The sequence below is a fragment of the Euprymna scolopes genome, chromosome 29 (assembly GCF_053919585.1).
Source record: "Euprymna scolopes isolate OS-2025 chromosome 29, ASM5391958v1, whole genome shotgun sequence".
NCBI classification, from domain to species: Eukaryota; Metazoa; Mollusca; class Cephalopoda; order Sepiida; family Sepiolidae; genus Euprymna; species Euprymna scolopes.
The window spans coordinates 18,150,120-18,163,021 of NC_136510.1; the positions used below are offsets into that span (position 1 = coordinate 18,150,120).

Consider the following 12,902-nt stretch of genomic DNA (forward strand, 5'->3'; position numbering starts at 1 on the left):
TTACAATTTAAGATATCGTAAAACTTAACACGTTAGCTTCTCCATAATTATCAATTTGTTTTCTGAATTTAGTCTATGACCATAGTTTAACTGTGGTGTCTGGTGTGGTGCCACACTGTGGTGGTCCTCAGGCTTTCATAACATGTTTGTAGGGGGGGGGGCGGACCTGCAGTTTTGGTGTGGAACTTGGACATGCAAATTCTTGGAAGAATTAAGACATACAAATTCGACAAAATATAAAGAATTTGAATCCGTTTTCCATAAACGAAGTTTTATTTTTCTAGAAAACAAAAAAAACTTTAATTTTGCAACATTAAAACAGAGCTAGGATTTAAAAGATGTAAATTCCTTTCATGTTGGGTCCAAGAGTTGTTGGATCCTAGTGAAACGGGTTCGAGCCTTGACGACAGATAAGCTCATTTTGTTTTATATAAAATGATGCTTGTTTTTTCACAGCTGTTTAGGGGAAATTTCTTTGGTTCAATTGTAGAACAAGTTTTAGACGCATCTTGGATAAGCTTGATTTGTGCGCGTGTTGAGTATTAGTCTTGAAATGAGAATTTAAATGAAAGTTTTTAAAACTAATCCAATGTTTAATGTCCCTTGACAATAGAAAGTTTTTAAAATATGTAGATTTAGAAATTTTAAAAACTTTACTCACAATGAATATTGGCACAGAAACAAAAGAGGCTACGATAATTAAGAGTAAGATTTATAGAAGAGAGCATTCTAAGTGGGTAATTGTAGGAAAATATTTGTTTACATTTAAATTTCTGCATGGGAGAGAATTCCCAAGACGAGCGGTCGGCGGAAGAAGCTGTTAGAATAGTAAAGGCATTAATCGCTGGCGGCCATTTCCACAAAAAAAAAATAAATAAAATAGCCCACAACGATTAAAATTACATTTTCAAGACATCTGTTCTATCTTCGGAGTGTTCCTCCTAGACTAGGGCAATTTGTTTCCAGTTCAGAGGGCCCCATTTTGGGAGGCGAGTTTTCCCAAATTAAAAAAGCGATCTTGTTTATGGTAGCACATGTGGAGGAAGGCAATCAATGTTTATCCAAAAATGTTGCAAAAACAAGCAAAATCAGGGCGATATTCCAACGGTGATCATATTTTACAATTGATAAACTTCCTTTTTATGTCGGATCAAGTTAGGTTAACCGGGTTCGATCCTTGTCGACGGCGGACACGAGCTTACATTTTTTTTTATTTTTATTTTTTTTAACATTTTCGCAGTTGAAGTGAAAAGTTCGTGCGAGTGTGGTGGGTATGTATGAAGCTTTTTTTTTTTTTTTTTATATATATATTTTGATTTCCACGGTTTTTCAGTCTCACGATGGCTTGAGAAAAGAGGTGAAAACAACGACTTCGGACCAAATGGAGACAGCGGGAAATAAATTCATTTTCGTTAGAATTTTTTAAATAATCATTTTTAGAAGAACACGAGACGATATATACATATTTTAAGCACTTTTTGAGCCGACATAAGTGATAACTTTTCCTGTTTTTTGCAGAGCTTTCAAGACCTCGTCGTAACCGAGGGTCGTTGTGACATTAACAGTCTTCGTCTCATAACTTGCGTCAACATTTTCTATGTTTCCAAGTTTAGCTAAAACCTTCTTAGCCGCATTGACGCAGCCGTCGCATGTCATGTCCATGTTGAATTCGTGTATTTGAGACATACTTCAATCTGGGAAGTTTAGTTTTTTAACAATTCCTTTCTCTCTCCACAAGGAAACTTGCAAGTGGTCCTCCTTCTTCGACTACTAAAACGTGTTCACAAGGAAAACAACAAATTTATAGTCCCCAAAAAAAACAAAAAAACGGAAGTGACGTAATCGCTAATTCAAATTAAAACTCGGCTGTTTCCGCCGCAAAACGATCGACTTAAATGCTTATTCATCAATATTCTTTCTTAAAAATTTATAATATATATAATTTTAAAACTTAATAAAATATTTATTTTTCATTTTTTAATACATTAAACAAACTAGAAAAAAAAAAAATATATAGAACAGCTGGCATATTACGATAAAGCGATGTATCGGAATATCTCGGCTGTTTCCGTAATTTTCTTGTCGTCAATAATCATTCGCAAAAAATAGTACGAGAATTCTTGGTTTTGAATGAAAATTGTATTAAAATAAATATTAACATTTTTAGTCTCCTACTTTTTTTATTTCATGAAACAATACACTGTATTTTGATAATTTATTTCCGATTTTAAAAAATTCTTAGAATATTTTCAATTGAGTTTTAAAAAAGTTATTTTATAATAAAAAAAAAAAAACACGAACAAACAAAAACAACACTAACCTAGTTTCTTTTTTAAAAGTGAAATAATAATAAATAGAATATAAAAATTAAATTACATTAACTAAACAACAAAATTTGGTACTCCTTGGACTTGAGTTACATGGCGACCAGACGTTAAAAAACGACCCTGGTGTCTAACTCTGCACCGTGGGGAGGCATAGTAAATAGGTACATGGCGACCAGCAGAAAAATTTAATGAGTAAATGTTTACTTTAACTACAACAGAACATCGACCAATAAAATTTGTTTTTTGTTAGGTTTTCGGGGTCGGTGACAACGAATCTGTTATTCAAGCCCGTCGCAAATTTACCGTTTGCATGGTATTAACCCCTGAACCCTCGTACTATTTTGTGCCAACTCACCCACCGCCATCGTTTATGCTATTCTTACATGATGCGTTCGCGCATGGACGCGCGTAGTAAGTTGACTTGTCACATCGCGGAAGAATTTTTTAGCAGACGTTTAAAATAACGAGAAGTTTTCAAAAACAATATGTGGTTCATTTTTCTGTATTACGTAGTTTTTGATGCTTTTTAATTGATCTAAAAAATTAAGTTTTCACGAGTGGTCTACAAAAGCATTTTTATTTTTCGTTTTTTTTAATGTTTTTTGCAGGGGGGGGGGTCAATTATACAACTTGTACAACATTTAACAGGTGCTACTGCTTCTGCAGTTTAATTTACCATTTTTCCGTAAGTAACGCGCCGACATACACCGGGCAGAAGAACTATTTAATTTTTCCCCCCTGCCCTGAAAATTTTCTTGTTATTTTAAATGTCTGCTAAAACATTCTTCCGCGATGTGACAAGTCACCTTACTACGCGCGTCCATGTAAGAATAGCATAAATGATGGCGGTGAGTTCCGAAAACCAAAAAAAAAAAAAAAAAAAAAAAATTTATTGGTTGTGTTGTGTTGTAGTTAAAGTAAACATTTACCCATTAAATTTTTCTGCTGGTCGCCATGGAACTCAACGCTCAAGGAGTACCCAAAATTTTACCAGAATAAATAGCAAAAATTTAACGCATAACTCAAGAAATAAAAAAAAATTAATTTTTAAATCTCTGATCTGGATGCTGGTCACCTGGAAGGTCGCACATCAGTCATCACTGGAAGCTAAGGTACTCTAGACCTAGTGTGATTCAGGGTTGCTCGCTGGGTCTGGAACGATCGGCTGGACGTCAGGGTGATCTGGAAATGGACGGTGGACACTGAGAACTGAGGTGGTCATTGTTAAGGAACAGACGACACCGAGAACAGAGGATCAGTGTTAAGGAACGGACGGTCGGTAGAGAGCCAGGTGCGAGCGAGGTTGCAGACTGGAGGAACAATGTGAGAGCGAAGTAGTGGACCAGAGGTGCAAGGTGCAAACGAGGTTGCAGGCCAGAGGAGTGAGGTGCAAGCGAGGTTGCAGGCTGGAGGAGCGAGGTGCAAACGAGGTTGCAGGCCAGAGGAGTGGGGTGCAAGCGAGGTTGCAGGCCGGAGGAGCGAGGTGCAAGCAAGGTTGCAGGCTGGATGAGTGAGGTGCAAACGAGGTTACAGGCTAGAGGAGTGAGGTGCAAGCGAGGTTGCAGGCCGGAGGAGCGAGGTGCAGGAATGCTGCAGGAGGAAGCTGGAGCCACTGGAGCGAGCTGGAGGCATCCAGGACTGGAAGGATGCGGGAATGAGCAAGAGAAAATGAAAAGGAGAGAAAATTCATTGATTCGTAGAAATGAAAAAAGGTGAGTTGTGGAAATGTTTTTTGGTGGGGGTGAGGGAAATACTATCGATATGGCCCATCTCCTCCCCCAAGTGGTAGGAAGTAAAAAAAAAGCAAAAAAGAGATATGAGAAAAGACAAGAGGAAATAAGTTTATCAGTGAAAAAACAAAGCTATAGGAAATAGGGTTGATAGAAAAACAAAGGCATAGGAAATTGTTCATTAATGCACACAAAAAAGAGCTGAGATGCTCAACTCCCCACAAACCCCTGTTAAACAAGATCCCAAATAATAGCCCTTTACAGACAAAGAGATTAAAAAGTCAGAAGTATTTATTGTACCTATTTACTATGCCTCCCCATGGGACAGAGTTAGACACCAGGGTCGTTTTTTAACGTGGAGAAAAGGTACAAAAATAAAAATTGTCTCAGTCGTGAAGGATTTCTCCTCCACCGAAAGAGAACAAGAAAATGAAGTGCAGCATCTGAAGAACAGATGGTATTTATTTGCTCCCCCACTGAGCAAATTAGGCACAAGGCCGTTTTTAATGTGAGGTAAAAACCAGCTCCCCTAAAAGTAGGCAAAAAGGGGGCACTCTGGTTACCAAAAATAATAATTGTCCCAGTATAGAGGGTTTCCCCTCCATTGACTGGTACAAATTATCTTAAGTGCAGCATCTGCCGGAACAGATGGTGTTTATTTGCTCCCCCACCGAGCAAATTAGGCACAAGGCCGATTTTTAATGTGAGGAGTGAAGGGAGGGGGAAGGGAAAAAGGGGACCAGCTCCCGAGAGGTGGGAAATGGGAGCTGGTTAATGGTCAGGCATGTGGGGTTGCCCCCACATCTGGTCTTTGCTAGTCATAGCTTGCAGTATCTGCCGGAACAGATACTACACTTTGATCTTCACCAAAAGGCCAAAAGCTAGATGACAGTGTTCTTGGAATTATGAGCCTTTGCGCTATCTTGTTGACCCCACCCCCATGTTGGAATGTGAGAGAGTAAGAGAAAAAGAAGAGGAAATAAATTTATCAGAGGAAAACAAGTATAGGAAATGAAGTTTATCGACAGAACAATGGAGAAAAAAGTTGTTCACTGGGTTAGACAAAAGAAAGCTGATGTAGGGTTTTAATCAAGGTGTAGAAAGGATAGAACAGTGGATGTAAATATATTTACAGATAGTTTGCAGGCATAGTTTGGAGAGTGGCTATGAGTTTATGACAATAAGAATGATTTACTGATGGTTTTGAGTTCACGGCAGTTTGAGACAGTTTAAGTTGAGAGTAGATTGTAGCTTGGACTAGGTCAGGAGAGTTTTGGGAGATCGAGATGAGTTGATATCAACTAATGAACTCGACCTTGACAGAAAAAAAACTAAGATATGGACGTTAGTGCTTAGAGGATAATTTCCCACGATGGTGTCACACACGCATCCAGAGTGCAACAAATATTTACAGAAAGTGTCAGAGTTTTTGTTTTCTTTTCGAGTTGTTTTATTTTATTTTTTTATACTTGTGAACCCATGCACACTTCTTTGACAATGTGAGAGATTATGATACGGCCAGAAGAAAATACAAAGGAGAAGAAGACTATGGAAACAACATTGGGGTCAATGGTCTTATCAAAAATAGGGAATCGCATAGTTTTGTCACAGGGGTAAATCTAATAAAAATTTTGAATAAAAAATTTAAGTTTCGGTCAATGTAACCTTCAACCTTCTTCAGATGTATCTTATTGAACTCAGAAATCTTTCTGTTGTACTCGGGAAACTGCACAGAATTTCGAATGGAACTCATGGTGTAGTGGATAAAGTACTTGGTAAAATTCAGTTGTAAGTTACACTCTTCTGGAGGTTGAAGGTTCAATCCTCAGTGCAGACAACACTTAAAATACACTTGCGAATTACTTACGACTTCTACCCACTCTTCATGGCTGATGGAACAAGAGCATGCTACTCTCATGGATTAAATAAAAGGTTTTTTTTTTTGGTTTTTTTTTTACATTTTCACCCCAAACAAGGCAAATTGCCACTTTGGTGTAGGGGGCTACTATCAGGGGCAACAACTACTAGGGTACTATGTAGGGATTTGGGCAGCAAGGTGTCGGTTCACGTTACACTTGGAACTTCTGCACGTCAGTACTGTTGGGGAAGCAGGGACCTGGAATGGAATTCCAGAGTCTTGCGGTTCTGGGGAAGAAACTATTGGAGTAAAAAGATCTTTTACATCTAGGGACCTCTACAGTGTGGGGGTGGGATCTAGTAGCCTGTCGGGTTTGTCGAGGGTGCTCGCGTCGTGGGGGCACAAGTGATTGCAGTTCGTCAGAGCATTCACCACTAAAATACTTGTAGAAAAGGCAGAGGGATGCAACATTTCGTCGATGGGACAGAGGCTGAAGCTTAGATGCCAGTTCAGGGCCTATCAGGTTTGCGACTCTCTTTTGAACCTTGTCAAGGAGCGAGAGACTAGTAGCAGATGCACCAGCCCAGATGTGGCAGCAATACTCCATACATGGGCGAATGGTGGCCTTATAGAGGTACAGGATACTTTCGGGTGTTAGTAGTTTTCTAGCACGGTAGAGAGAGCCTACCTTTCTTGCAGCGGCCCTGGCAATGCCTTCAATGTAATTGTTCCAACTCATGTTTCCTGTGAACGTTAGGCCAAGGAGTTTGAAAGATGGACTCTCAGATAAAGAGTCGTTGGCCATTGCTATGGGTGGTAGAGAGGGTTTCTTGTAATTATTGAATGAAACTAGTTTAGTCTTGGCAGCATTGAATGCGACCAACCACTTTTGTCCCCATTCCACTACAGATTGGAGGTCTTCCTCTAGTGTTTCTGCCATTTCTTTAGAAATGTGTTCATTCGTCTTCCTGTCGTGTCTGCCATAGAGTGTAGTGTCATACCCATCTCAGAGGCAATGTTGTCGGGGAGGTCATTTATGAATATCAGGAACAATAGAGGTCCAAGGATAGAACCCTGGGGCACTCTCGCATTTATATCATATTGTTTGGATGTGCGACCGTCGAGGACTACCTGGATTTTTCTCTTATCTAAGAAGGATTTAATTATGTTAAGTATTCTACCAGTGATACCGTATGATCTGATTTTACTGAGGAGACCCTCATGCCATACCCTGTCAAAAGCCTTAGATATATCTAGAGCTACCGCTCTGCCTTCCCCCGCTTTGTCCAGTGAATGGTATATACGTTCAGAGATCACAGTGAGGATGTCTGCTGTGGAACGGGCTCGTCTAAATCCATATTGTTTGTCAGTCAGTAGTTTAGCATCTGTAAGATGATGGACTAGAGCATGGTTAATTATGGTCTCAAATATTTTGGCAAAAAGTGGGAGGAGGCTAATGGGGCGATAATTTGATGGGTCTGTCCTTTCGCCAGAATTCTTGAATACTGGTACAACAGAAGCAGTTTTCCAACAGCCCGGAAAGCAAGCTTCATTAAGACATTTGTTGTAGAGTTTGGAGAGAACTGGAGCTACTTCGGCTGAGCACTTTTTTAATAGCACAGCTGGGATAAGATCGGGTCCACATGCTTTTGAGGTGTCAAGGTTTTTTATGATAGCATGCACCTGAGCAGGGGTGGTTTTCAGATCGTCTAGTGTGGCGTCTGTCCGCATAGGAAAGTCAGGTAGGGGGTGGTTGGAAGGGTCCAGTGTGGAGTTTGAGGCAAACCGACTGGCAAGCATGTTAGCCTTGTCGGTTGCTGAGGAGACAACCTCGTGATTGTTGGTTAGTGGGGGAATTGTTGATTGCCCATTATTTACTACACTGTTGTAGATTTTCCAGAAGTCTCGAGTTCCTAGTTTTTGTGCTTCGATGCGCTTTTTAGTGGTTTCCGTAAATTCTCTCTTAGCTGTCGCTATTTCTTTCTTAACATTATTTCTAGCTTCTATATACTTCAGTCTGTTTGAACTGGACTTATGTCGGTTAAACCTACGGTATGCATGCTGCTTTTGAGTAATGGCAGTTGCACAAGTCGACGTAAACCATTGGGGAGAGTGGGGCTTACTATAAAATTTCCGCATGGGAACATGCGCTTCGATTGCAGTTTTGAACCAGTCAGTGGTCTCGTTTGCACATTGTTCAGCAGGGAGAGAGAAAATATTTTTCCATGGAGCATCTCTAATTAGTTCCCTGATGGCTTTCCAGTCAGCCTTATTATAATATCTCGTTGTTTTGAACACTGGCTCTTCAGTTTTGGGTCTAGAGTTTAGGGCGATTTCAACCATTATCACTGCATGGTCAGCGTTCCCGAGTGGGCTGTGGGCCTTCGTTATGCAGTCATCGGGAACTGTGGTCAAAAACAGATCTAGAAGTGATGCGTGTTGTTCTTCCTGGTCAGGGAAACGGGTTGGAAACGTAACAATTTGTGATAGGGAGTGAGATATAGCGAAGCTATGGGTTGTGCTGCCCGCTGCATCTGTGTGAGTAGAGAATCCAAGCCAGTTTTTGTGGTGGACATTAAAGTCACCAAACACATGTATTTGTGCGCTAGTGTCGAGGGACAGTGCCGTGTCTATGCTGTCAGATACTTTGTTTATTATGGAGCAGTCCTGAGTCGAGGGAGAGCGGTAGAGAAAATAATAGTAGCTAATACTGTGTTGCACGTTTAGTCTAAAGCACATAAAGGCTTGATCATCTGTTTCTAGGTTTGTTTCTCTAGTCAAGGGAAGGGTATTACGAATGTAAACTCCAAGTCCGTGCATATGTCTGTCAGAGTCCTTACGGCAGAGTGGGAGATATCCAGGCATGTTAAAGTGGTTAGAGGGAATGGAGGAGTGTAGGTTAGTCTCACTTAGTGCTAAGATATCCGGGGTATTTGTTAAGAGAAATGCTTCAACATCAGCTAAGTTAGTTCTAAGCCCACGGATATTTGTGAATGAGAGCCTCAAGGGAGGAGGCAAGTTGAATTTGTTTGTCCCTAATCCTGGTTTAAGCTTTTGTTTGAAATTACCTGATGATTACCAAGTTCGACAGAAAGATTCCTAGGATACACCTGAAGAAGGCTACATCGACTGAAACGTTGTGCAAATAACATTCAAGATGAGAAGAATAGTCAAAATAATCCAAATAATACAAATTATTGATCCTCATCTCAAAAATTCAGAAACAAAAAAATTTGTATTAGTTTCTATCTAATATCCTCATAGTTTTATTTTTATTTTAAAAATCTTTTTTTTCTTTTGGAGGTGTATGTGGGTTGGTGGATAGGTGGATAGGTGGGTTGGTGGGTAGGTGGATAGGTGGATAGGTGGGTTGGTGGGTAGGTGGTTTTATTTTTGTGGCTTTTCATTTGTACTTCATATCTTAAACAAGTCACTCCTCGACGTTTTTCATTATTCACGAATGTCTAACCGGTTAATGGAATAAATACATACAAACAATCCCCCCTCTCACCCCTCCAAAAAAAGGAGGGGGTAATGTCTGAGTCAATGGTATCATGACAAGAGAACAGATACTACACTACCTCCCAAAGGAGAAGTGTGGGAAAATAATACCATGACCACAGAACAGCTACTACACTGCTTTCCCCATTTAAAAAAAGGAGAAGGTAATGCCCGAGAGAATGGTCTTATGACAACAGAACTGATACTACACTGCTCTCCCCACTCAAAAAAAGAGGAGGCAATGTCTGGGAGGATGATATCATGACAAAAAAAAAAAAATAGATACTACACTACACACCCCTGGACTGAGCATCGAAATTTAGTACAATAATATAATTGATAGAAGTGATAGTATAGTTTTCGGCTTCCAACAGACAGATATCAAATCTCCATTAATAATAGTTCTACATATTTTGTTGAAGAAATGTCTACATGTTGGAAACGGTGTTATTGCTTGTTATCGCTTGCTTCTCATTGATGAGTTTTTAGCTGGTTTAAAAAAAATGTTTGTCATATCATGTGGTATAACTAAAACGGTTTTATCGTAAACCAACAGTTCATAAAATAATCACACTCTAATACAAGATTGGGAAATAAACTATATTTTGATTCTGGCTCTCACGTAACACACACTAACAAATATAATACACACAATTTATAACTGCTACTGACAGTATTCTTTATATCTACAATGGCGCATAGATTAATACAAATTTTGTTGTTCATCACCAATCTGCTGCATCGTATTCCTATGAATGATTCAGGATATCTTACTAGTAATACTGTCCAGGTATTTATTGCTTTTAGCTAATTTTTACTATATAATTTAGTTTCTAAGAGTTTTCTTGTTATTCTCAAGTACTTTTTTCTCAATCTTTTCTTTCATTTCTGTAGATTTGCCGATATCTGCTTCCAGAATTCCCAAATATTTGTAGGTATCATCCGATCATCCAAAGAGATTTCTATATATTTTCCTTCTCTGTCTGTCTATCTGTCTGTGACACTTTTTCTTGGAAACTATTCCACATATCTGATTGAAATTTTGTATGGAACTTTATTATGATAAGGTGCAGCGAACTAAGTATTATGGTATTCGTTTAATGCATTGATAGGGATTAGTCACCACAATACCTCATTTACCCGAGAAACTTGGAAGCTAAAAAGCCGATCTGATTGAAATTTTGTATGGATCTTTGTTATAGTGAAGCGAACTAAGTATTGTGGTATCCATTCGATATACAGTTAGGTATTAACAGGGGTCAATAGGGATTAATTTTTTCATGCAAAAATGATCACATTTACCCATATTCAAACATCAGTTTGAAATAAAGCAGCACTCATTCTAAATCAACAGGTCATAACTTTTTGTCCGTTTTTTTAACAGTAACTAGTAAATCTATAATTTACGTAGAACTGGGGCGGCTCTTTTTTGAAATCGGGAAGCGTAAGGGGAGTCAGCTCTAACTTTTGACACGTAAGTCTTAACTGGAGAGTGGCTCAAAAAATGGGGAAATGTGAAAAGACCTGTTTATTCGTAAAAAGAAATCTCACTGTGACCTTGATATACGCTACAAAACTCAGTCGATTAACACCTGAGATTTACGGTCACAACCTCAGCATTACGTGGGAATAATTTGATCAAAATGCGTTTTATATTTGTTCAAACACGTTTAGATTTTTAGGTGACATTTTCAAAACAACTCGGCAATTTGACATATTTTTTTAAAAACTTCTTTTCAAACATTTCTTGCTTTTCGTGAGCAAAATTTAAAACGTAGAAAAAATATTTTGATTGAATGTTTGCACGACCTACTTGCAAAGGTCAAGGCTGATAAAAAAAAAAAAGGAACAAAAACATGTTTTACTTTCTCAAGTGTTTGAGAAAGGAAAATAAATAAATGAAAAAGTTAAAAAGGATCACTTTGAGTTGAAATTGAATTGAGTTAAAAAAAAAAGAATATCGGTGCTTTTAGATAGAATCAATAGATCGATTTCTTTTTAAATATGTCGTTTTAAGCAAAAACAATATTGCGTACTGTAAGGGGAAAGAAGTTTAAGTGAAATTAAATTTCTCTGCCCCAAACAAAATTATAAAAAAAAGGAATAAAACAAAATGACACCCCCTTCTCGTTTAAAATGCATTGCATTTATTTTTCAACAAAGGTCCGATCGGTAAAAATTCTTGAGAATTCACTATGATTAGAATGTTAGATGAAAGTCCTTCGTTGGATTAATAAGGTTAGAAGGTGAAAATAATGCCCTTATTTCAAGATTTGTGTTTTAACTGGCGAAGTTCGCCTTATTCAAAAGTCCCATGAAGAAAGTAGCCCGTTGTTATTAATTCTTAGAGAAAATGTGCGGAATGGGTGCGTGTGTGCATAAGTATGATTTTTGAGTGCCCGTGTGGCGTGTGTAATTATGGTTTCGATAGCTTTGAAAGCGACGATGAGATGAAAACGAGAGGCATATTTTCGTGTCACGTCGGAGCAAGAAGAGAAGAAGAAAGAAGGAGAAAAGGAGGGAAGAAAGAATGTTTGATGCGTTTAAATGCTTTTTGGACCTGCTTCAAAACAAGATTGCTACTGCTGATATTTTGGTTTTTGGAAAAGCGTTAAAAAGACAATCTTCTAAATTTTCGCATTGGTCGCTTGTGTCACATGATACTGTCGTGAACTACGTCCGCCAGTAATATGTTCATTTTACTTTTGTTGTTGTGAGAAAAGCGCGTGGGCGTATTTGAAATTATGTCGTTGCTGGAAGAACTTGTTTTTGTGCAAAATGCGCGGGGAAATTGAAATGAATAAACGCTTGTTTGCGCGCGCGCATGTGTGTATGTGTGTGTGTGAGTGAGTGAGTGACAGCACAGTACTTAATTATCATGCCGAAAATAGTAATATATCCAAAAATTACGAAAATTCATCGAGTAGAAAATTATTTATAGTTAAAAGTAATTTTTACGGAAAATTGGGTAAACTTGCATTTTTTTTAGATTTTATATATTTTCCAGAAGTGAAGCAACCAATGAATTTTTAACAAGGTTTATACGAATGCTTAATACTGAAGCAGGGCAAAATATACTTTTTTATTTGTTTTACATAAGCATTTATATGTCGCTACACATTCATGAGTATGTTTCACAGTCAGCCAGTTACAAGAAACTAGAAACCTCTTCAGGCGATGCTGCTTATACAAAAGTAGAGTCCGAAAATAGAGAAAAATTCTATCAGAAATATATATATATATTGTTTTTCCGTCAACAAAGTTTCTTTCCAGATCTTCCCATCTATGTAACACGTTACCACAAGATTGCTTTCTTTCGGGCCATAACATGGTCGTCTTCAACTACAGTATAAAAAATACTTGTCATAAACCGTTCTCATAAGTAATGAAATTTGTTCCCATAATATTCATTATCGTTCAGTTGTCGATGTATCGATCTCAGTAATGCTAATCCTCGAGCAGCTTTTAGCCTTGATAAGTGATGAT

At 38.3% G+C, this 12,902-nt stretch overlaps 2 protein-coding genes across 2 annotated transcripts in view; one reads left to right on the forward strand and one right to left on the reverse strand.

Annotated features, from left to right (window-relative positions):
• Positions 1–239: 239 nt before the first annotated feature.
• LOC145252521 (copper transport protein ATOX1-like) lies at positions 240–1,839 on the reverse strand. The gene has a single exon (XM_080112068.1). It carries the CDS (start codon positions 1,684–1,686, stop codon positions 1,468–1,470), a length of 219 nt encoding a protein of 72 aa, XP_079968194.1. The 5' UTR covers positions 1,687–1,839; the 3' UTR covers positions 240–1,467.
• Positions 1,840–9,341: 7,502 nt separating this feature from the next.
• LOC145252520 (uncharacterized) overlaps positions 9,342–12,902 on the forward strand; it is a 76,640-nt gene continuing 73,079 nt past the window's right edge. The window contains exon 1 of the mRNA XM_080112067.1: positions 9,342–10,206. Within this exon, the coding sequence (XP_079968193.1) occupies positions 10,108–10,206 (99 nt within the window). The 5' untranslated portion in view covers positions 9,342–10,107. The remainder of the gene's footprint in view (positions 10,207–12,902) is intronic.